Below are 26,789 nucleotides of genomic sequence, written 5' to 3'. Positions count from 1 at the left end.
GCTTAAAAAACAGAGTAACACAACAGAATACAAAATCAAAACTCTACCTGTGATCAAGTACAAATCTCATGTATGATTTAAGACTCTCCAAACCCTTTTGCATTGGCAGGACTTTTCATATTCACGGACTAGACACTACACTGCCCCACATCACAGCCAAAGGAAATGCAGCGTTTGTCAGGTGACACAACTTAGCATAACCTTGCATAATCCTATTATAAAACTGTACTGAACACTCTATGAATTGACCTTGTTTATTGCTACTAATCAAGGCAGTGCAACAGGGCTTTAACCAACCCATGAGAGAAACGATCAAGTTACGCTCACGTATCAAGTCAAACCTTCTTTATCTGAAGATTATTCTGGCACACACAAAATGTGATTGCAATTATATCAGCAATGCTCTTTTTGTAAATGCCTGGGGTAGGCAGCAGTCATTTTAAGTATCTAGAAAAACAGATGGGTCTGCCCTTGGCGCTGAAATTCTTACATAGCTGTAAAAATCAATTCCATTTCATAACTGACCATATGAAGTCCAAATGCAGTGTAAAGAGCATTTTTTCTGATCAATTACACATATAGAAATAACACAACAAAATGCATACTGCTATTCCCCTTCCAAAAAAATTACTTCTTTTTATTTCCAAGTAATTGTACTGAAAACATTTACTTTATATTTCTAGAATAATAGTACCTCATTGAAGAGGGTCAGTATTTATCTGACTTACCAGAACGATGGTGATGTTGTTCTTCTAGGAACTCCAAGTCAAGCATTAGGTCATCTTCATCCAACTCACAGGAACCCAAGTTATTCAAAACATCCTAATATATATTAAAAAAAAAAAAAACCAAAAAACATTTAGATAGAAGTGTTAGCCATATTGCTCTGCATAAAATAATTATCAATCAGATCTAGAAAATACGTTTAAGCAGGAGCTATAGAAAGTTTTTCTGCAAACACTGGACCAGTGAAAAACAGTACGAAACAACTGTCCAAATGTTTTTGTCACCACTCTCTCTTTGTAGAGGATCTCAAATATTTAACCAAAAAATCCCAAAGTACAAGTAATACCATTTATACATCTTTTTAAAACATTCAGTGATGGGTGTCTTTGTAACTCTAATCATAACTTCTTATGAAGACAAAAAGTGTTATTCTTAGCACAACATAAAAGTTTCAGTACTTGTTTTTTATTAAATTTTGAAATTCTAAGCACTGCCTGCCCTTAGCAATATACTCTGAAGAGGGATTTACTGTTCTATTTATCCAAAGGATAAAGAGACACAAATTTAGGATAAACAGGAAATTCAGGCATGAATTATCAACTCGTGAATTTTTAAGTATTTCTGTGGGTGGCAAAGGCTAACACAGACAGACAAGAAAGCCTGACTGTGAAGTGTAGCTGCTTAGGTTCCCCATTTCCCAAGTTTTAACCACAGACAGATAAGGCAGCTTTACACAATGCATCCTCTGAAAAGATAAAATGGGTAGAGGGGCTACAATTAAAACAGAGCAAAATAGTAGCTTTTCACACTACCTAATCCCTACAGGATTACCTTCTCAGAAGATAAAATGACTAGTTATTTCTCAGGTAGATATCTTTACTCTGTAAACTCTGAGTACAGCAATATCACTATTTAGGTTTCATCTGGGGTCATGAAATGGTGTTAGCTCGGCCTTCGCAAAGCCCTGCCTGGAAAACCAGGGTCTGTAGCCAGACACAGGAATGACAGTCAGTCTCAGAAGAGACAAACTGCTGACAGGGGACAGAGAGGCACCCTGGGAGCCATGGCTGAAGAAAACCTCTCCTCTGCCATCTGGGGAGCAGGCAACACACACCAGGAGAGTTCACTGTCTTGTTCCCTGTTCCTATGCTCACCACAGGCAACTTTGGAAAATGAAGCAATGAGGCAATTTTCTTCTCTAGCCCCCACCAACCTCAAGTGGCTATACTCAATGTATTAAAAGTGATAGTCATACTCCATTTTCTTCCCATGTATATTTTATTCTAAAGTCATTTCTTTTGATGTGATATTATGATTTTCTCCACAGTCACCAACATCTAATCAAAGCTATTCATGCACTCTCCAGCTGGCATTTTGTTTGAATCTACAAGCAATATTGCATAGCCCAATTCTTCAATTCACCCACAAGCAAAAAAGGTCAGTAGATCCTGCATGAGATGCTGGCACTCCTTACATTTCACATGCTCCCAACATCAATGTAACCCAGACAACATAGCAAATCAGCGTGAAGGAGGCCACGCTATTGTCCCAAAGTATCAAGCTGTCTGTGAGATCTCCATATAGCAATCTGCTGCATAGAAAGCAGAGAAAAATAACAGTTACATACATTAAACTAGTCAAGGCCCTTCCTGACTTCAGTTCTAACCATTTTTTTTTGGTTCCTTCTAATTCTTTGAAGTCTTTTCCCACCACAACAGATGTCAACTCTTATTCACACTCACCACTTGTACCTAATTCAATTCTTTTGAATAATTATTTCTTCAAACTCTTTCAAAAACAACACACAGGCAACACAAGGACTTTTTCTTGCATTCTTTCCCTGACTTACGATCAGGGCAGGAAAACTTCTTCTGAGATACAGAACACACTGCTATTACTATATTTTTGCTCCCTTTTTAAATTTAGATGCTCAAGCTTGAGCAAATGGCATATTAAACAACTCAGAAAGTACAACATACCTTGCTTATATATTGTTTTATTAATGTAAGAAAAAGACTTGGAGAAAAAGTCCATGGGAATAATCCTTGCAGTTTTTAAGCAACAGCTAAATGTTTTTCATACCAGTAGAAGTAAAAGATCAAAAGGTTGAAGTACACAGGTTTGTCTATCCAACTGACTCCACACTGATATTAAAGCTGAGAATCCTTTGATAAGCTATACCAGCAGTAAGGAGCATGATTTCATGCTAATTGAGCATCTTCTACATTTTGTGCAGTAACTTATGCGTGGTCTGAAATCTTAGGAGATTGCCTGTGAAAACAGTGATTCACAGCCCTCATCAAGAAACAAATTCCATTTGATTTGGAAAAAACAAACAAACACAAACAGAACCACAGTTTCTAAATTAAAAAAACTCCTGTATAAGATAGACCAAAAGGAAAATGTTTGTATACAACCCTTCTCCTTATTGTTGCACTTCAGGATCGTCTTCACTTGCAACCTCCAGAGAGGAGGTAAACCATGCTCCATCTATCCTCTCTATCCTGTGAGGCTGAAGTACACCCTGCTCAACACAACACCTCTTCTTGTCCACCTGAACTAAGGGTTCCCAGCTGCCCTCCCAATGCATCCTTGCCCTGCCTTGCCTACAGCCTCTTCAATTGCACCAACAGCAGGGCAAGCTACAGTGACAAAGAAAAGCTCCTCCAGGTTTATTCTTCTCATAAGTACCTCCTCTGAGGAAATAGTCTCCCTCTATTCCCAGAAGCTCACTTGTTCTTTATAAAGGGGCAAACGACAGAACTGGGACCCAACAAATTAGAGCAGCTACTCTCCACCATGGCAAGAACGAGGGTTTGACAGAGCTGCTCCCCTGCCAAGGATGTCAGCGATGGCACTGCAGCTGCTTTCCTGCTCTGATCACCCACCTGCGGGCAGAGTTCTTCCACAGAGACAAACCAAAACCGAACTCACAAATGTATAAAAGCCCACCCCACCAGAGAGCATTAGTTAAGTTCCCAGGGCTGTTCTGAGTAATATTTTCTGAAAACATATAATTAGAAAATAAGAGAGCCAGGTTCCTAAAATGACCTGCCTAATGTCACAGAACAGCTCAGCAGTACCACTGTGAGTGCACACTAACCTCCACCCCTCTGCTTCCTCACCAGGATCCATTACTCCTTTGTTGCTATGACAATTAGTAAAAATTGTCTTTTTTTTTTCAAAGTTTAATATCTCTTGACCTTTTTCCTGTTCTCCCCCTCACCACCGATGCTGCGTCCTTTGAAGAATAATGCAATTAAATATTAAAAAAAAATAAGAGAGATCAAGCCCTAAAGAGCATTCCAAGTAAATAGCTTCAAGGTTTTGCTACCTAAAGAAAAAGAAATTAATGCTTTCATCAAGGTCTCAAGGAACCATTTGTTGTCTATTTATGGTAGCATACCTTTCATTTTTTTTAGGAGGCAAACCATTTAGTTGAGGCAGAACCTTGTAGCAAAAACCTCTTTATTGACTCTGTAATAGCCCCTTAGAAGTCTTAAGACATACTTCCTAGTTCTGCTGTCTGCCTGACTTCTATCATCATTTTGCCTTTATAATATATTCAAAATTAACATAATGATGCTTTTTTCTTCTAGTTAGTCTCAAAGTTGATCACAACTTGTGAGAAGCGCATGTGAACACAGTCAATCATTTGCCTACATCTCTCAGTTTTTCCTGGTCAACACAGGTCACAACCAGTTTAAAAACTGGTAAACCCAGTTTACCAACCACCCTTTCCACCATTGACTTGATTAACTATGACTACTATTTAAATATTTCTATTTAAACAAGAATTTAGTAGAGATAATTTAAACATTACTAATTAAGAAAAAATAGCAGCAGAACAAAAGTAAAATGGTTTAGGATGCTTTTCATAACTGATAATGGTTGTAGCAGAACAGAATGCTAATCCAAGAATATTTCAAGGCATCAGTAACTTCTTACTAATAAATTCCATATTTAAAATTCTTTCAGCAACAACAAGAAGTATAAACTTCTATTTTCATCCAACAGTTAGGTATCTTACTCATGGTTCCTTGAACTCAATGATACTCAACTTAGTTGTGACCGGGCCCAGAACTTCTTAACATTCTTAAGTAATATGACCTAAGAAGAGTTTTAGTATGAAAAGATGCTCAGTGATTTGCATGGATAGAATTCAGAAAAAGCTGAAACATTTTAGTGATAGAGATGTATTAGACATGCAGTTCCTCTCAGCCAGATGATGTGTATCTGGACAATAAGTTCACTCAGGGTTGCTAAATGGTGTTTCCTTTCTCCTTTATTACCTTCCCTATCTCCCATCTCTCTTTCCAGCTTCCCTTCCTATAACCACTCAAAGGAAATCTAATGCATAATACATAAATTTCAGTACCTTTCCACAATAGTCAAGTATTTAATTATTTGTATACCTGTTCAGTACTTAAAATGAGTTTGAAAGCTGGAACAAATAACGACAGCTTTAGTAGTCAATACATATAAAATGAATGCGATAACATGTCTCCAATTACTGGGCTTAATCAAATAACAAAAAGTAAATAACATTTCTTTATAAAGGGTCCTTTACTATGTTTTTTTCTTTCAAATCATAATTCCAAATAATCATCTTACACATAGTGAAATTACTGCTTATGGAATTACAGTAAAAATTGACTACTCTGGTATTAAAAAATGGTAATAAAACACACATATGAATATGCAAATACACTAAAGCATATTATTTTGTTAAGCAATGTAACTCAATTCCACATGGACCCAGCAAAACTGTATCAATTGCACAATATACATAAACAAAGCAGGGTAAATCCATGTAGAACTGAGTATTTACGACTAAGAGACAAACCAAGATTAAGAATTGGGTTTAGGTAACAAATTTGCCCATTTAAATCAGCCAGTAAGCAGTGACACCAGTCGAAAGATTAATTTCTTTGTTCTCACACATTTTTATTCTAGACTTCTTGCTCCTATACAATTGAAATTAAATAATTATTGAAATAATAAGCAAGGTTCTAAAGGCTACAGAAACATGTTCTCTATCATTATCAGCATCTTTGGAGGGCTGTATACGTTATATTATAATTTATTCTAATTAACATGCTCAATATGATATTCAATGGCTTCTGTATAGTTTTCATGTTCTATTCTGGTATCTTGGGGGAGATTCGGCCCTGACAAATCTTGTTTTGCTGAGCAAGAGGATGTATGGGTTTTTTTCCTAACCAGTGTTTTGTGTTACCACACAGGCCTTGCATTTTCCAGTGTATTTCAAGATTCTTTGACACAATTTGAGATTTCCATTTCATTACTGTATTGTAATACTGCAACAAAATCTTGACTATTGCTTAGAGATGGTTCAAGGCTTTGAGAACCTGAGGTCCAGCAAGCAACTTAATGAAGCTACAAGACTGAAGCACTGGTGTGTTTGCAATTTCTCAGTTCATAAACATTTCTCTCAGACATATCCATGGCTGAAGACGGTATACGCAGAAGCCACTGAAAGTTAACTCAAGTTATAAATACATTGATATAACCTTTCTATCGTGAACTTGAACATATTGACTACATTTTAATCTTTAACATATCTTTTGGTCAAGCTTTGCATCTGTGCTCAACAAAACCACTATTTTTTTCCTCTAAAGCATTTTGTCATTTGTGCTTCCTCTGATGGGTGCCTTGCAAAATATTCACCACTGCTGCAACTCAAACTGAGCAGATGAGCTTTGGTCACAGGCATCCCTCTCTGAAACCCATGTTTTCATCATCACCTTTATTGTATACAGATGCATTTCTCCTCAACTGTCTGTAATTCTACTTTGCTGCCTCTCTAGACTATACCAGATAAGTCCTAAACCTCAGGGAAGGGAGTAATTCTTTAAAGCTTTTTTCCCCCTGAAATAATAATAAATGTCTCTTTTGCATAACGGATTATGCAGCAATCACTGGATTTTCACAGATATTTTTAGAACTACAAGAACAAAATTTTAAATTCACTTTTCAAAATATGCTTAGGGTTCTGTTTTGTCTGTCTTTCCCCCTACACTGGCCTCTAGACATCTTCTGGATTGCCTTCCTCTGTGTTATTGTTCTTAACTATTTTCTAAATACAGATTTTCATATATTAGGGGGTGGGGGAGGGGCATTTCCAAAAGGTAAGGAGTTAGTGTTCATACCTCCCCATTGAAATGATGCACTAAATGTGGTTTATAAAATTCCTCTCAGAGTATAACAGTGTGTTAATATTTAATATTATAGAATCCTTTTTTCCTTCATTGTAGAAATATATGTGGGAGGCTATTTAAAATCAATGCCTTTGCAAGAGTACATAGAAAATACACTCTAGGGAGAATAATTTGTTTTTTTGTAAAGTCACATGTATGACAATTCACCTGTATCTCCTCAGGGTCACTGCACATCTGATGCTGGAAAAGATCAGAATTAAATACTTATTTCAAGACTGAAACGATTTCTAAAGATTGCCGAAGGATAGTACTTCATCAAAATTGTATTCAGCAAAGAAACACGGCATACAATCAGCATAAGAATGAAAACTGAGACATACTCAAGGAAAAAGAAAGACCTTGAGCTATTTAAAGTAATGTTAGAAGCTCGAACTGTACCTGAATAATTCATGGACATAATGAAGTATTTCCCCTTCTGCTCTCTCCCACACACTTCAAAGGGAAAATGAAAGTACATGAAATCCAGCAAACAGAAGAACTTTTAAAAACATGGAATCCCTGCCAACAGCTTAAAAATCTTTGTATCAAATGTAAAGCTTATACATTACTTTCATATACCAAGACCAGCTTAAAAGCGTTCTTTTTTCCTGAATAGCACCACCCAAAAACCATTCCCCATACAAATAAATTAGAGACTTCACAAAGGAAAAAAGTAAATGTCATAATGTTCAGTAAGAACATTTTCTGTAGCTATCGTGTGGAAACCCATTTATATTATAAATTAATGTGCCCTTAAGAACCAAAGACAGAAAATTAGCAATGGAGGGAACTGTCTAACTATTAAGCTCAGATCCATCACACTATTCTCCAAAATATTTTCCGCGTTGCACTCTTTTGGCTGTGTAAGGGAAGTGCAGTATTTCCTGTCCTACTGTTGTCACTGCCCTTTCGATTCTCTCTGTGCATTAAATCAATGTCTGCAATGATGCTCCTTTTGCCTGAGTGATTATAACTAATGTACTCTCCTAACAGGTCTCAGGTTCGCACTCGTCCACACAGGGTTCCCTCAGTCACAGCACGGTCAGCTCCCTGAAGCCACACAGGTGTAACACAGCCCAGCCCAGGCACCACTGGTGGCAGGAACAGGGTCTGAGCATGCTCCTGTCCTGCCACAGTGTCGGTTAAGACCAGATGACAGGGAAGTGGTACCTACCTTCAGAAGTCCACAGGGAAAAGCATTTGAACAAACATCGTGCTGATGTATGGCACCAGTGTACCCCTCTCCCCTTCTTAATCAGCTTCCCTGTCACCAGGACAGCAAGCATAGAGATCATAGGGTAGGGAACTTCAGTCAGGGGTCACTAGCCCACCTCCCACGGCAAACCTACAAGGGATTATCTTCCTACATAGCAACTGTAGATGCTGCCAGCAGGTCTTGGATATATTCTCTGCTGTGGAACAATTCAAACACCACAAAGCTGGTGACAATAACATGCAGCTATTGATCATAGCTGTAACCTGTCTGTAATAACACTGGTCAATGTCAGTGGACTCACCTTTGCAGGAGTAACCAAAGCCACACTCAGTATTTGCTTGCCTTGAACTCAGATATATGCCCACAAAAACAGAGGGGCCAAAGCCAGTGTTTTTGTAGCACAGTAATGCCACTAACAGTGTAAATGGTAACAACACACAAGTATTTTTTAACACTGCTAAGCACAGGAATATAAATAACATTTAGTTCCAAAAACTCAAACAAAGGACAGTGACATATTTGCACAAACTATGTACAGGAAAACATGCAAACAAAAAAAATCTCAAAGTTGATAGCAAAGGTGGTACAAAATGCAGGAAAGGTGTGTGATGGAATCAGAACTAGTGCTGATCCCAAAAATAAGATAACCTATAGGGGAGGCATATAAGGTTCCCTCCCTTTCTTTTTGTGGAGGAAGCTAAGAAAGACAAATACACCAAGGGTGAGTAAGCAAAGATGAGGAAGGAAGAAGTAGCACAGTTTGGCACCAGTTTCCAACACCTGAAAGTACAGGAGCCTGGCCTCCACAGCCTCAGTGAGGGCAATGCCAACGATCACTGCCATCACCAGTACTCACATCCCAGCAAGACTGGCCTTGTTTCTCACTCTCCTAAACACTCACACTTTCGACATCTTTAATACATGCACTTACATACTTATATGTATGTGCATATACCTACTTGCACCACACAGTCACAGATAAACAGCTCTTAAGAGAGCTAGGAGACAACAGATGCCCTCAGCATTTAAATTTTAGCACACTTTATGCATCTATTAAGTATTTGAAATCCATGTTCAAGTCAACCCTAGATAAGGATCAGCTTCTGACAAACCAGATAAAGACAGCAACCACCTAACCCTGAATTCGCTATCTGGCAAGAATATCAAAGTAAAAGCCACATTTGAAATGTGCACAGCCTTATGCACACCAGAAACTTTGAGAGACTGTTTGCCATTCTTTCAAATAATTCTAGAGCACTCAGATTCACTTTGGTTGTAAACAGAATCAAGACAACTGGATTCTCTGTGTTCAAAAGGGTGTATACATTTTTCATCAGAATCCTAGGGAAAAAAACCCACTCTTTAGAAAGTATGAAAATGCAGTCAAAGAAATGCAATAAAGCTTAAAAGGACCAAATAAAGCCTCCTTTAATAGATTTTTTTTTCCCCTTCACTCATACACACATATGCTTTCCTCCCAGCAGAGGGATACATCTGCAGCACGTAATTTGCTTTGTGGATTAGTTAATGTTTTTACAGCTTTTGTAATGGGCAAAGCGTTATGCAAGCGTTCTAGTGCAGTCATTATCATCACATAGCTTTGGGAAAGTTTTCTAAACTTGTGCCAGATTTTTCTGCCAAACACAGAAAAAGTTCCTTGAGCATCTCTATCCTGCATTTATATAGGATATCATTTATACCATTTTTTGAAGCTTATTTGTATATACCTTAAAGATGTGAGTACAAAAGTGAGTACATTATTCAGCACATGGAATGGTGAGGTAGATTTTTCCAAAACCATTCAAATTAAACACATAACTTGTATCTAAACATTTTGTCAGTTGAAACTTTGTCTGTGTCCTGAGAGCACCTAAGTCAATGCTCTGGTCAGTATTTAAAGGGTCAAAATTGCTTTGTGACAGCTAAACAATCTTCAATTTTATTTTTACCTTTTCTCAGCCAGTGGTACACACAGAGGAAAACAAACAAAAGAAAAAGGAAATAACCATAAGAACTAGTGAAGCCCTCGGTGCCAAAAGGAACAACATTTAAATTCAGGGGATACACGAAGGAGACCCTCAGTATCATGATAAACCACTACCATCCTATATCAAACTCTTACTTAAAGAATATTATTGTTCTGACAAACCACATCTGGTACACACAGCTGAATTCAAAACCCATTTCCCCAAATCAAGCTCAAAGGCTGATTGATTTTTCTTGCAACTAAAAGAATGTCCCAATTTTAGTTGTATCGTGTATACTGTTGGAGTCAGCATTTTTGGATGTCAAATGACAATAATCTATTTTATGGCTTGAGCATGATTTTGTTTCTAAGAAAAGACTAAGAACTTGCTACATATAAAAAACTCAAAACTCTTCTAGACATACGATTAAATAAATATTTTTTCTAGTAACAGGAGAATTCAATACTTTTTTCTTCCCAATATTATTATAAGGCAATTCAAGGCTGAACCTTCCATTTCTAATTCTAATTTCTAGCCTGTAATATCGGCGATAAATCACTAAAAAGTGAGCTCTGTAAATGAAACCACAAGTGACCCCTTACTATAGTGTCATTAATGCAATATATAATAGATATGCTATTGCTAATATTATTTGAATTCCTTCTGTTTCCATGGCAACGTTGGCCTACGGCTGCTCTGGTAAACAGGGTTTTATATCATTCTTTGAGAAACGCTTCTGCTCATGTCATTTTTCCACTAGTGCATACTCTTCTCCACTTTCTTTGTTTTGGTTTTTTTTTAAAGAAAAATTGTAATGGCAATTACTGGTCCAGAAGAAAGTGGTTTTTTTATTATTTTTTTTTTAGTTATTGCAGTTGGACAGCCAGTGAATTAGGAATTTGAAGCAAGATAACCTGTTACAAGCTTTGTCAGCAGTACAAAATACAACACTCCACCTAAATGGAGCAGTATCTAGCAGTATCCGAATCTAACAGAGACAGAAACCATAACCACTTGCTCGAGATTCTGCAATGCATACATTTTATGGGCTTTGCTACTTCTCCCTTGTACTTTCAAAACTATTTGATGCTTAAGATAACAACCTCTTTCAGTATTTACATGTGCATGTTCTTCTTACAAATACTTCATTATGAAGGGGGTGATCTCCTTGCCAGAGTGAAGTGGAAAGACCTGAGAACACAACACTCCTGGAGAGGTATAACACTCCTTGAACTAAGGACAGAGAAGATACTTAAGACTAGTCTTGAAGCTTTTAGGCACCCCTGTCTGTCCAGGCTAACCCAACAACAGCACTAGTTTTATCACTGCTTCAGAGCGTAAAGAAGATGCTGAAGATGCTTCCCTTTGTAAAGCAATGAACTCCCAGTTCATCTTCAGTACAACATAATCCTTAGTAATGTTAATTGCATCACAGACTGTTACTTGCTGGCAGGACATCCAATCCTTCAGTAATTTGAGTCAACATAGCTGTTTACAAATCAGGCTGATGTCAGGTTTATGAAACTGGGAAAATGTAATTGCTGATGCATTCTAACCAGTGAAAGCTAAAATAATAATGTTACATAAAACATATGTTACATATACATGCATAAGGAACTCAAATAATGTTATATGCATATTGTAGAAACTGGATCAGTGTCTGGTCGTTCAGAAGAAAACAACATTCTAAAAAATTACGTACTGGATTTGCCACAAAGCAAAGCAAAAAACTTGTTTTTCACTCTGCTTATAGGTCTTTCACCCCCAGTTCTGGTTCCTTGTATTTCTGTTCACTGTGTGGCTTGGCAGTTTAAATGGCACCTGCAATATTTCTTTGACAATTCCCATTCTTCCTATAAATTTAATAGAAATAATGTGCATATAATGAAGAATAGCAAAGAAATAGCACATTTTTGGTTTAAAAGGACAGTGAATGAAAAAATGCAGTCACTGAATCAGCAACTTACTTCTTAAAGGCTCTCTGGTTTGCCATTAAATATCATATATCAAGTCACAGAATTCCTCATCCTGAGCACGTGACATGTCTGCTATTTGAACGAATGGGGATGGGTAGCTTATTACACTGACAAGTCAGACCTCAGATCAGGAAAGACTTGGCTCTGCTAGAAAGTACTCCAAAGACCTTTTCCACTAATCAACATTTATGCATCTTCAGTACAGAGAGCAACTGAAACTATCTGAGGTCATGGTGACACTGTCAGAAACTTTCTCAAATCCTTACCAAAAAAAGACTGTCATTATAATGATTTTCACTTGCCATTAATTCCCAGCTGCCTAATTTAGTACGGTAGAAAGCAGTCCCCCCAGTACTAATTGGAATAAATTTTTAATTTAATAGTCTAATGTGCTCCAGTTTGGGGTTTTTTTTCCTTTCATCGAATCAATGCACTCATTATTTGCTAACGCCTAGGTGCTCAGGGCAAATTGTTAAGAAGCCTAAAAAAAGATAGCCTCTTGGTCAAGTCTAGATTTAAAAAGAGTCAGCAATACATCATCACAGGATAGGTTATGATTTTCTTTCAGAATGAGGTAAAACACAGTCTTCTCTTTTGGATAGTGGCATTTATAGGTTCAGATAACAAATGTTGCTGTTTCGTTCCCACTCTAAACAGGCAATACCACAAAAATCCAGACTCTCTCAGTGCTAAAGACAGGTTTTTATCCCATTACATGAATAAACTGAATTCTCATGGACTAAGCTTCAGTAGGGCCATCACAATAAACTCATCCTGAGAATACTTGCCAAATAATGTTATTCAGCATATAACAACGCACAAACTTAATGTTCAAATTTATACTAAGAAGAACTTACTCTCTTAAATGAGACCAGAACTCAATGCTTAAGTAGTCAGGACTTCAGAGAATAAACTGAATTATTACACAGTAAATATCTGCTGTCTTAGGGATGGCAGATTGACGTTATTTTCAAATATTTACTAGAATGAGGAAGTACTCGTACTATACTTTCGAGTATCTTACTCCAGAATATTTGCACTATACCAATTTTATGTGGTGATTTGATTTTCACCGAGGTTCTAAACTCACTTCAGTCAATAACACCTTTTACAAGGATTAGCAGACATCTTCACACATCCAAAATAGAGGGACATGTTTTGTCTTGGTCAATATCCCTATTTTTAAGATGTTTTTCTGCATGTAACCTCTTTCTCTAGTTGCATTGCTTTTAGTGTAAAATAAAAGGAAAGTACAAAGGTAAAGAGGTTTTAGAAGCATGCAGCAGAATCTACACAAAGACTAGATACTACTGAATCTGCTGAGCAAAAAATTCTGATCAAATATCAAAGCTCATACCTTCTGCAGCCTTAATTCTGTATATATGGACTGGATTAACCAAAAATTAGTTTTTGTTTTCTTTCCACTTATTGGAGTCATTAAGCAAACAATCATTGTGTAAAAGCCAGTACATGTAAATACTGTTCTGGAGTTCAATACTATGCAGTACTATTATTCCCAGCTCTGCAGTGGAAGAGTGTACGTACTTTTACAAATGACAACTTAATAGGTTTTCTTACAGTGTTTCCTACAGAATAAGGTTGATGTCATCCCACTGTCTAAGCACAAACTTTTTTTGGCCTTTCCCTGGGAAGTTTTGAACCTCTTTAGCAACACTAACTAAAATTGGACAGGAAAGCGACGGTCTTAAAGGCAAAATGCAGAAGCTGAGCTACAGAGGATATTTGGATGGAAAAGTGAGATTCTGCACTGCATCTGCTACGAGCAAAAGCCAGGTGGAAAATAGAGAGCTGTAACTGCCTCAGCCATAATAGTTTCTTTCGCTTGTAGCATCCTATGCCTATGCAGAATGCCAAGCATGTCTTTTGATCAATGTCTTTATATATTAAAAATAATAACAAAATAAATCACAATTTAGTGCAGTAATAAACAAAGAAAGTTCACATAATGTCTTTTACTTTGCATCATGTCATTTTGCATGAAATTTAGCTCTTTCATTTGTGTACAATGTCCATGTGCTATTAAATCATTCTTTGCTGAAATGTCTTGAGACAATGCATAGTAAAAAGGAAAGCTCTGTTATGCCTCAATACAGTAGGATTTTATTTTCCCCTCCATATAGTACTTGCATTGCTACCAAGCAACAGCTTTGAACAATTGGATCCTCTCACTCTGCTACTCAAAAAGCTGCAAATTTCTTTTACAGCCTGTTGATGCTTACAGAGGCAGAGTAAAAGAGTGCTAAGCCAGCCTGTCCATCACTTCACTCACAGCCTTTCTACACATCAAAAGAACTCCTTAGCCTACCAGTTGCCCAGCACCTTTAGGCATCTCTTGCCCTTGGGCCACACCACAGAACTCTGAAGTTGAAGGTTGGCACTGCACAGCTTCAACATAAGAATCTGACTTGCCATGGTATTTTATCTGTCAGGAGATCTGTCAGGATCTCCTGAGACATCTCAGATCCTTCCCAATTCCAAGCACAATGCACTGCCAATTTCATAGCATCACAGGGTTACTGTTCCCTGCCCGTGACAGTGGCACCATCAGAACTAAAAACCTCAAAGAGGCTTCCTTGCCACAGGCCTCACCTGCTGAGAAATTCGAGTACCCTACTCACTTTCTTCCTGACACTTCAACACGGTTCTTCTACGCTGCAGAGTGGCATGCTGTTCCTAAATGCTTCCAAAATATTGAGACCACTATTTGTATAAAATAAGGGAAATATAATTCATGTTTTAATCAAAAGGCTTAGCTATCATACTACACAAGAAACAGAACAGCCTTCTACTCCAAAGCACAGGCACATTTTACATCAGCTTTTACAGTTCCGAAGAAGCCTAGTGCCACCAAGTGGCTAAGAGCAAAAGTGAGTTCCTTGGTAAAACGTATTGTATCTGCAGAAAGCAGATGTGTTTCCCAAAAGAATAACTTCTGAGTTGCAGTTGGCAGTCTGTTTGCGTTAAGAAAATCAGGTAATCAAAAATTAATTTCTAGGCACAACAATCAACAGAAATCTTCATGGATCTCTGAGAGAGACAAATGGTGTCCTGATACCACAGCATAATTGCCTTCAATTTCTGCCTCAGGGTTCTGTATCAAATTTAGAGTATAATGGAAAGGTTTATACATTTAAATATTAATGCTACCCAGAATGTAAGAAGTACATCATAATTGCTGTTATCAGTGGCAGAGCTGAGAGCTTCCTGGCATCCTTTTAAAGTAACTCTGAGTGCAGAAGCTCCAAGCACATTCTCTGTTCTATTTGGATTTCAAGCAAACACACAAGTGCTTTCTTTTCAAACTAAACCCAGGATGATATGCTACTGTCTTTTGTCCTTGATATATACGAACTTTATATCCAAACTGTATTTCAAAAAAGCAAGTTTCTAAAAAGTGAATTAAAGAAAAGTTATGCCAAAAGGGTTTTTTAAATACTCGGAAAAACATCCCCTTTTTAAAAAAAAGCACTCAAATTGTGACTGACAATCACCTGTCTCATTGCTCATTTCTTCATGGGAGCTCTTAAACTGAGCATAATCTTTATACAGGACTCTGGGCCACTCCTGGTGATTCAAAGATCCTATGAAACACAATGCAAGTTCTTCAGGTGTGACTTGTCATTTTCTCTTACTGATAATTAAAAAAACCCTGAGTATAATAATCGTACCAACTTTCTGTATCCATACACATTCTATCACATGGTTATGCACTGCACCACATAGATAATCCAAATTTCTCTGTTCCATTGTCAATAAAAATAACAGCTCAGGATAGTGAACACTGTTTTCTGTTTCCTGTGATACACCATACTAGCTGATGATTTCAACTCCAGCACAAAGCAAAGAAAAATTATGTTTTCAGATTTATTTTTGCACATCTGAAAACTCTTTCCACTGAGGTCAGGGAAAATTAACAGACTCTGACATGCAATCTTACTGTTCTCTAAGTCAGTTAATGGGCAAAAAGAAAAGCTTCTAAAGACTGCACTTCTTTTTGAATACTGGGTGGTAGTTAAATTCCATATCAAGATAACTCCATAGATTGTCTGTGCACTCAGAAAAGAATTTTTAATTTAATCTCTACAGTATAACTAATAATCTTTGCTGCTTTAGTTGATAATACAGCCCTTAACACAATGTGATACAAATGGAAGTAAAAGCAGCCCATCATTAGTGTTGAGAAGGTTAGAGAGAAGAGAGGACACAGTACAAAGACAAGAGGTAACAGAGAGATACATTGCAACACCAGGGAAATAAGGAGAAACTCATTCTACAAGAAGACAGTACTGAAACAGTTCCTTGAGGCTGTGCAGTCTCCAGCCTTGGAGACTTTCAAGACCCAGCTGCATCAAGCCTGGAACAACCTGGTCTGATCTCACAGGGCCCTCTCAGGCCCTGTTGTGAGCAGGAGGTCAGATCAGAGATCTCAGAAGGTCCCTTCCAACTTGAACGACCCTGTAATTGTACAAGAAACAATATACATAAGGCATATACAGACAAGAGACCTATCTTCCTGTTTGGTATTTTAAATTAAGCTGGTAAGAAAAAAATCATGAAAACATCAGAAACAGAAAACATCTCAAACAAGAGATAACAAGGCATTTCCAAAAGCAATATTAGGAAAACACACTTGACAGAAAATACCATAGTAAGTATATTGCTGTTTATGGCATGTGATCATATTTCAGTACTGGTAAGGTAATAAAACTAGAGGTTTTTTCTCAGACAACTCTCATATTAAATACATGTACAAGCAGAGGTTCCCATCTGTAGAAGCCCAAAGACTTTTTTGGAATTTATTAGGGCAAGTTAGATGGCATTTCTTACCAAATAAGGTCCTTTCCATGATCTCCAAGCATTTGCAATATTATGCATATCACATTTCATCCTATTCTTTCACTTACTATCACCAAACTTCTTATATTATACTTCTTTTTTTTAATCATTGATTGCATTTTGTGTTTAGATTTAAGAGAAGTCCTTCCTTATCTAGTTGCGTGCAAAGTCTGTAAAAGCTTGATTTCTAGTCAGGCTGGTAAACCTTCTTGGTTCCCAGATCATGGTTGAGGGTCAACAAACAGCAATTACAAATACAAATTATAAGTAACTATTTCCCTGAGGACATGGTACAAAAGGAGAGATTAATTCAGACAACATTTAAATCAGCAACCAAAGCATCTTCTCCATTCTGTGGTTGTTTGATGCACAGAACATTCTCCTATGATTGTGAAAAAACAGTCTTCTCTTCAGAATGAGACTCCAAATTTATGAGTTATGAAATTACTTTATGACACCACAGTTTCTTATTACAGTACTGCTGAAGAAAAATTTCAAACCCATTTGCATCTGCTGATACAACATCACGTTTTATGCTGACAGGCAAGGGACTCATTACTACTACTACTAAACTTCAAGAATAAAAGTTAGCAAAAAAATGAAGATGACAGGTTTTCATAATTAATTTTGAAGCTTGATTTCAGTCTCTGAACAGTAAATTCTAACAAGGAGTAAAACTCTCTAAGTAAAATCTGAGTTATTTGTGGTCTGTCCACAGGTATATTCAGAGCTCACATTACAAAAAGTCCACAACACAGTACGTGCTCTGCAGATTTATCCAAAGGTGAGCAGTGGCACCAGGTGACTTGCTTATTTCCTACAAAACACCTCACTGAATCAGCTGCTTGGCAGAGACAACAAAAGCAGTTATGAGTTTACATGCAGTGTCCCTTGGATTATCCTGCAACTCCACAGACTTGCAAACTAATCAAGCGCCATCCAAGAACATTTTCAACTATTCCTTATCCACAGATAAGTGTCATGAAACTCCTTTAAACAGAAGCTGGTTTTCAGAACACAGATGTTATACTCTACCAAATTAAAATGCAAGGCTAATCATATTTCAGGAAGGGTTTTTGGACTGGAACTATGCACTGACTAACAGGAGCCAGGAATAGACTAAAAAAACGTATTTTTTAATTTATTCATTTATGGATGAAACAACTTCCCCAACAGTGCAGTCTCCATTGAAAAACACTTCTACCTTTAAGGAAGGAGTGGGCAGCAGAAATGTGCAACTAACAAGTGTGATTATTTCAAAGTGCTTTCAAAGCAGGTCTGTAACTGAGCATGTTAACATCACTGCCCCACCTGGATGTTTTAGATAGGCCCTTTACTTACTGTTTTGGGGAAGTCTGTTTAGTGGTTTCAGACAGGCTCACATCAAACAGCAGCACTGTTTAACAGTTTTACTGTGCAGGCCTAAGTTCTCTTCTCACTCTTTAAATTACCAAAAACAAGTTGAGTGAAATGGATTTTTTTGTCAGAGGGATTGATAATATTTTCAAACTCCCAGAAGCTGAAACTATAAAGTAAATTTGGTGAAATATACTTTCTTTTAAAACCAATAAAATTCAGAATCTTCCTACCCACACTTTACTTTAGCTGGATATTCAGCCCTTGTTTCCCCAAATTCCTTACAGTTTGATACAACCATAAGCATATGCTTTTCTTTCCTTACTATCACTGTGACATCTTCCATGCCAGGTTTTTCAGTTTTGTTTTGCAGTTGTGATGGGGGGGGGGGTAGGATATAAACCTAATAAGTTCCTTATTTTCAAAAGTGAAATCACAGACATACTAGGCCGATCTTACATGAACACTAATCAATTCCATATCATTAGCAATCAGATCTTCCACCTTTTTTAGCAATGTCCAAGGTTGTTGTAAAGAGGACACTGCTGCCTTACAATTTCCACAAGTATAATTTGACCATATGGAATAATCTGAAAAGGTTCCAGTTTTGACTCAGCTCATTTGATTATCATCCAATCCAAGTACCAACATCAACACTCTCGACCAAAGCCAACCTTAGCAAGCAACGTTTTGCACTTCTTTCATTTTTCATCTCAGGATCCAGATAATTCAGGACACAAATAACAAGTAGACAGAAATGCTGTTTTTCTCAAATGCCCATGGGCTTTTACTGGCATCACACAGTAAACAAAGAAAGCCAGGTTCTCCATTCTTGTGCTACAGCCAATTCTGCACGAGTACAGCTTTATCAAAATGGGCCTATCACCAAATTTTTATTTAAATAAAGTAAAACCTCCAAGTACTGTATTACTACTAATTCTGTAGTGTTAGGCTTCAGACCAAGATAAATTCCCCAATAAAAGTATAAAAAGCTACAATTTCATCAGTGGTCATCACAGATAAAAATTAAGACAAAGACTGCCTCAATGCCCAGCAGATTTTTGGGGGCTGGGGGAACAAATGACCCACATATGGTATTACATCAGCATATCATTAAAGTGAAGTTCTGATCTGAAATTAATCACATTCTTATAAGGTGGCACACTGACTAATAAGAAAAAGTACTTGCTGGAGGCTGCAATTTTTTCCTGTTAGTAATGCTTCTACTCATCCCAATTATTCTCATGAGCACCATAGCACAGTATTTAATCAAGGGTAGAAAGAGAAAGGGAATAGAAAATGAAGTGGTAAATGGGGAAAATGATGGGACACCCTCAGCAGAGCTATCTCCCCTCTTAAAATATTGAGTATTTCTCTTCAAAACTGCAGATAATACATTCAATGAATACTAATACATTCTTTTAACTATCTAAAATGCAATCTACTTCATAAATTTATTGCTGCAGGACTTTCAGACAATTCTATAACCAAGACAATAACCTTACACAGCAATATCTTCTGTATGGGAGGTGGGAAGGATTAAAACATTACTTTGTTCCTTGAAAGATCTGGCCAACGTTTTTTTGGGAAGAGACATAATGCAAACTCTACTTCTGAACACAAGACAAGTTATCACCTTTTCCACTCATTAAGAAAACGATAAGAGCATTTCTTCATACACAGGCTCAGTTTCAGATTGCTTCAATTCTGTCAAAGTCACTCTACCTAGTTTTTGCTATTGCTGGTTGTCTCAAGGCTCTGCAGTAGCCAACAGGCAGCACTAAAGACAGAAAAAAAAATGAGTGGAATTTAGGATGATTGGTCCTGCCACCCGAAACATCTGAAGCCACAAAACAGAAAATTTTGCTCCTGGAAAAACAGAGCAGGATTATATCAGTTTGGTGGACAAAAGCGGTGCTTAGTTTTCCACCAGTTTGCTGGTGCGACAGCGTAACATGATACGTGTAACTGAGGAAGTTTGTAAAATGTCACTGTAGGAATTATTTGCAAAAATACACTGGTTGCTAAAGTTAAAAAAAAAAAAAACTCTAAGACATTTGAAATGTAGTTTTCCTGAGCAACTGTGATGCAAAAACACGTTCTACAACAGCTGTTATTTCTGAACATTTGAACTCATGATAAATTCATGTAATTACACATACATATATGCACACGAGTCAATATAAAACTATTAACGTCCCACACAGATATACACTCCAGAACCTCTCTCAGACACAAGATATGGGTCCAATGACTTAACAGACCAAATGTAAAAAACATTTTCAGTTAATGGTGCTTTCAATGAGTACTTCAGCTTCTTGCTGATTCTCTGGCATTGCCTCCTGTAGTAACAGGTTTTTCTTCCTCCTCCACTCCTGTGACACATGTACAAAATAAATGAATTGTCTGTTGGAAATCCTGCCTTTTTTGACTTGGCACCTTCTGCATACAACAACTTTACCTGCTGGCAAGCCGCACTGAAGCTTCATAACTGCCCACAGAGCACACAGTACATAAGTCATAATCATGCAAAGATGTAGAAAGGCTAAAGCAGGATAAAAGAAGTTACTGAGTCAAGTCTGCTACACCAACACAGTAGAAAATACAGCTATATAATTTCTATCCAATATGTTCTGCTTATCCAATACGTTCTTAGAGATTTCCAGTCATGTAGATTCCACAATACCCTTAGTCAGACTGTCTGGTTTTTACCATACTTACCATCAGAAACCATTTCCTAATATATCTCCTGGTCACTCCTTAATGCAAACTATGACAAATACTTGTCCTAATATCATAATTTTAATATTTTGACTATAGAGAATATATTATTTTCTCCATGCCAGCACACTTCAATGTATTTGAAAGTAATTATTATTTTCTTCTCAAATTTCTCAAGCTATTTGATCTCAAATCATCCAATATTGCCCAGAGTTTTCTTTGATCGTTCCTATTGCTTCTCCTTCCCCTATGCCTCACAAATGCTTGAAATATGGGTGCCTGAACTGAATGTAGTACTCTATGTTGAAAACTGAGTTCTTGTTTCTGCATATCAGAATCAGGGAGTATCCCTCCCAAATACAAGGAGTTTTCCAGTAACACCTATTCAGAGTTATGCAACTTTCAGGACCACATTAAGTACTGCTATACAGTATACTCTCTAAATCAGGATATGGATATTAACACTATGTTATATTCAAAATAATGTTTTTAGCTCAGCAGTTTCTGAACTTACAGATATAAGATCTGTGCTGAACTGGGGTCACGTAGCACTGATGTATCATCCCCTTAAACTGCTGAGTAAAAACAGGTACAGTTTTCATCACAACTGTTCTCATGAGTATTTCCCAATCTCATTGCTATACTGGCTGAAAGAAATTAAAAACCATCTTCACTCAGTGAAAACATCAATGATATCTTTGATATCTTTACTTTCTCCATGAACGTACCAGAGCATTAAAGTTATTCAAGTTATTCAGCAGAACAGAACAGAAATTAAAACAAAACCAAACAAATAAAAAAACCAACACAAAAAAAACAACCCCAAACCCAGAAAAACCCACATAAAAAAATCCATCAAAATAATGAACATTAAAAAGAAGCCCATCAAGAAACACAAAGGAACCAACAAACCAGATGTACTAGAGTATACATAAGTTAAAATGGAGATATTAAGATATAAGATACAATAAAGATGAGTTTGAGATGCATTAGAAAAAAAGCCACAGAAAGGTGGCCAATTGCTTGACTTCTGCTGGGTATTCCCAGGCTGCCACTTACGGACACGCATCATGACTGTAACACCACTGACATTTAAGAAAGCCAAATTTTAACTATTCCCATTTTAAGCCCTTTCCTCTTGTCACTAGTAACTTTGCCCACGTCTTTCACAGAGATAGTTCTTTTCAAGTTAGCATAACACACCAAACTAAGTTACTGTTAGTTTTGCAAGAATGTTGGCACTAATGAACATCAATTAGTGTCTAAAAACTAAACATATGAATTTCAATACCAAAGGAGGCTATAGATGGGGTGTGGGATGATGTACCAGCAGAGGAGCTTGCTTCAACTTCCTCTGATGCAATAAGCACAGAATTGGGCCTAGCTTTTCATATTTAGAGAGACTCTTCTTCTGAATATAAGCATATAGGACATACAGCCTCCCAGGGCTCACACTGCCCACCAGCAATGTGTTTTTTGTCTGCTGGACCAAGTTTAATACAACTGAAAAATCGTGTTCTAAAAAACACTATTTCATAACTTGTGCCTGAAGCAGCAATATTTTTGTAGCACTTTATTTACCTCCAACAGGCTGTATGGAGTTCAGCATCAGTATCTCTTAATCTATAAAAGTGTGGTTTATTATTGTACTGGTGAGTGAAAGACTAGCTACCTCACTGTGTAATATACCATCCTGCAAATCCAAACTCAGGTTTCTCATCCGCAGTTCTGCAGTCTGTGCTGATCTGTGAGATTAGAGCAGAGCCCAGCCTGAGAAGATTGCTCCCCTGGTGATATAGAATTTCGTTAACTTGATCAAGGGTTGTATTAAAGCATTAAGTAAAACCTTAAATCACTGCCTGTTGCAGCTCTTGCACAGACACTCGCACACCTCAAATGTATTAGTATGGGCAATCATATTGATAAAAACAACATATGAAACACACAACAGCAAGTAAAACTGCCTAAAATTGTACTTCTCAGTGGATGCACAGAATTAACAGCAGCTTATTCTCCATCCTCCATAGAGAAATTCAAGATGTTTTTTTCCTCTATTTCAACATTCCCTTCACTTTCTTTTTATAGATATACACATAAAAGTCAAGAACACAAACCCATGTGGTTCTGTACACTGCAATGAGAAATTTAAATGCTTCATTCTGCCTATCTGTCCTTAGAGTATGATTTAGATGCTGTTATCTCATGTCCATTTCATTCATATCCAAATTACCTAAAGATAAGCAAATGAAATATAGTACTGCAAATGGAAAAAGCAAAACTCACCACATGTACTTGCCAGGGGACCACAGCTTGCAACACTGATCTCAATTCAAAAGGGGAAAACAGTTTAATCTAGTAATCTGGAGAAAATCACTCTTCCACTTTGAGCATACAGAATCAATTCAGCCTAAACCCAGCATTTTTCACATAAACTACTAAAAAGTTCAAAAGGGGGGGGAGAGGGCCATTTGGTTTTTTAATTATATTAATATAATATAATTTTGGTCCTCTGCCATAGATAAGTTGCTTCTCTACTCATACATGATATGTACGCCAAGTAACACTTCAAGGTTTCCAGAAAAGTAAAAGTCATTTAAACAAAGCAAAATTTCATGTTATAATACTTTAACCAACTTTGACTGAATGTTCCCAATGACTCCATTGAACATCACAGTCCCTGATGTCCCAGTGAGCTGCAGTCAAACCACATCTGAAGTACAAAATGTAATAGGTTTCAGATGCCTCCTTCAAATTGTTTCTCTGGAGGTGCCATTCCAGCAAGGTCCTGTTTTTCATTTCAAAATAGAATATTCATTCTCATGCTGAGGTTTTTTGCCTCCAAACTGTTGTATATTCTAAGGTGACTATTATGTGCTTCTACATAACACCTGCAGGATTAATGGCAAATTTTAATATATTTATACAGAGAAAAAGAAATGCAACTACCTATCAGATAGTTCTAAAAACCAAAAAACTGGTGTCCTCATAAACAGTAGCTCTATCACTAGCATGAAAGCCTCTAACTGAAAAAGAAATAGATTATTAGTTCATCTTCATGGTACTTTGCTACATTTCTCTTACAGGTCTGCTTACCAAATTTATTCTACATACATGTAATTTTCTGCTCCAGATAAATAGCCTAGGCTCATCGTAACAGCTCAGCCACGCCTGCAGGCTAACTGGAGTCAGAGTTTTCATTTTCAACCTCAGATTGGATGCGCTTGGCCAGTCAATGCACCACAAACCTCATTTTTTTTCCTCTAGTAATACAAACGCAATAAAGCCACTGAAGTTAATGGAGGTTTGCACTACAGTAAAAACTAGGAGAACAGGGTTGGCTGGGTAGACAGCTGGTTGGTTTTTAAATGCAACAGAAAAGACGTACAAAGATAATTTCCTTTCCAGGTTAAGGAAATCTAACATTTTCCTTAAGCAAATGACTTAAGTATTTCCTTCACCCATGGGAATATTAATTCTTAAAATAAATAAACAAAGAGATTTTTGTTTATTGATTGTAAGGCTAACAGAAAAAAATTAACTCTTGACAAATGTCACTGGGCTGAAGTGTCAATAGTCTCATAACACAGACTGATATCTATAGATTAGCTATGTATTTTTAATGAATGGAAAATTCTGAACAATATAATAGTAACTTTACTTGCTGAACCAACATTTTGAAGTATATTTTCAATCTCAAAACCACCTGTAGAACTATAGCAATAATAACCTGAAAAACATAACATGAAATAGCTACCTCAGAATTACAAGCATAAAATCTTTATCTTTCCTTTGCCATGCATGATACACAGCTCCTTCTGATTCTATTCATTACAGCAAATTCCACAGTTTATACAGGCCTTTAACTCTGGCACACATTCAGACATTAGAACTGAAGAACACAGATTAGGAGATAGCAAAACCCTTCAGCAAAATATCATTAATCACCTTACATTTCTGGGGAAAATTACCCCTCATTACATCAGCAACTTCACAGCCAGCAAGATGACTGTACTTTTTTTTTCAGAGACGAAAAAAATAAGTCATTTAAGCAACTTAGCTCAGGCTGTGCAGCAAGCTTGTAAGAGAGGCTAAGGGAGAGCCTCACAGTTAACAGCTTCTCATCTTTTTACAACCTACAATTCCAGGCACTGCAAATCGAAGTCCTTCTCCAAGAAACACAAACTCAAAAAAATATGTCCAGGTTTTACTACTATCCCTTCACTGTAGTATCTCAGAAAAACAAGAGACTTCATGCTATATTCCATCATATGTACAGAGAGTATAACTAATATTAGTATGAAATACTGTCTGCTATTGTAAACAAACCTGTACTACCCAAAGATCTGGATGAAATTACGACAAATATTTTAAAGCTTGTACAGCACTCCAAGCATACCACAAGCTTTATACAGACATAAAGATAATGCTGTGACAATAAAGAGCGTTCAAGTTACACACATCAGATACACAGAGCTCTCTATCAGTCCTGGACACAGAAAACAGAAACTGAAAATAAACATGACTGATGATGTTTCATTAATAACCATGATGGAGTGTTCCAAGCAAGAAAACTATGAATAAGAATTATTTAGGGGCATAGAGACTGCAAGATTTTCCAAAAAGAAATGAGATAATTTAATAAGCAGGCCATAACTTTCTTACTACAATGTTAAGCTTCCTATTTATAATGTATGTATTTGTGTTAAGGAGCCAAATATCTGTAATGCTATGAGAATTTCTGGGGGAGTCAACTATGCACAATGACCATCAACGTGCATTTTTTATTTTTATTTTTAACACCTTTATCTGCCATTACAATGCACAGTTGATCCTTCTTCCACTCTTCTTACACAGTGTTTAGCTCATTGTAAGGAAAGACAGCAAGGAGGAAGCCTCTAATTCCTAAAGGTCCTATTTATGAGTTGTCAACTTAAGAAGACCTACAACCATTTGTCTTTTTTAAGAATGTAATGGGTGGAATGTAGTGTATCAAGCCCAAAACAGATTTCACCCTGGAATCAGTAAGCAGGAACACTGAAGGAGATGATAATGTGTTATATAATATGCGAGTATTTAGAAATAAATCCCAAAAGTAGAAGAAAACCAAAATACCCTAATACATCAATCAACAGAGGGAAGCAGGTAATGAAAGAGTAATACTTGCTCACTAAATATTCAGCTTTTATCTCTTAATCTGTTATTTCCATATTCTTCATTTTTACCTCCACCTGTATTTTCATCTTATTGGCTAAACTGAGATAAAAATTGTTCTGCCTTAAAAGGGTATTTTAATATCTGCTTACAATCCCAGTAATCTACTTCCTATTTCTGTTGCAGCTTTTTCAACCCTCTATGAGGGGCCATTGAAACAGCAAGCATTTTTCATCTCAGATCTTTTTCCAGCAGTAGGCACATTTACTACAAGCTCTTGTCAGTCCTTTTGCAAAAATGAGAAAATTCTTGTACTACCACAGGCATTTTTGAGAGCAATGCTACTTTTTGCTTTTCCTGACCCTTTTTTCCTAGAGAGTATGTTAAGAAAAAAGGGACTTGAAGTACTGTTTTGAAAGCAATTTTATTTTCTCAGGCAAAAAGCAATCTGCTTGCTTAGTGATTTGACATTTCGAAGTTGATAATATTAAAGGTTTATTTACACACCACAAAAATCTAGTGTGTTCCTTCATTCATTTCTCAGGTCTTCAATTCCAGCATCATACAATAAGAGGGTATAGTATTGCTTCACTTCATG

The 26,789-nt window shown here is 36.9% G+C and overlaps 1 protein-coding gene across 1 annotated transcript in view; it reads right to left on the bottom strand.

Annotated features, from left to right (window-relative positions):
* The window catches only part of CCSER1 (coiled-coil serine rich protein 1), a 637,592-nt gene that overhangs the window by 516,274 nt on the left and 94,529 nt on the right, over positions 1-26,789 (bottom strand). The window contains exon 4 of the mRNA XM_027731767.2: positions 729-822. Coding sequence (XP_027587568.2) covers positions 729-822 — 94 coding nt within the window. The remainder of the gene's footprint in view (positions 1-728; positions 823-26,789) is intronic.

This window comes from Pipra filicauda, unplaced genomic scaffold (assembly GCF_003945595.2).
Source record: "Pipra filicauda isolate LSUMZ 115617 unplaced genomic scaffold, ASM394559v2 scaffold111_size4109106_pilon, whole genome shotgun sequence".
NCBI lineage: Eukaryota > Metazoa > Chordata > Aves > Passeriformes > Pipridae > Pipra > Pipra filicauda.
This window is presented reverse-complemented; position numbering and strand designations above follow the sequence as displayed.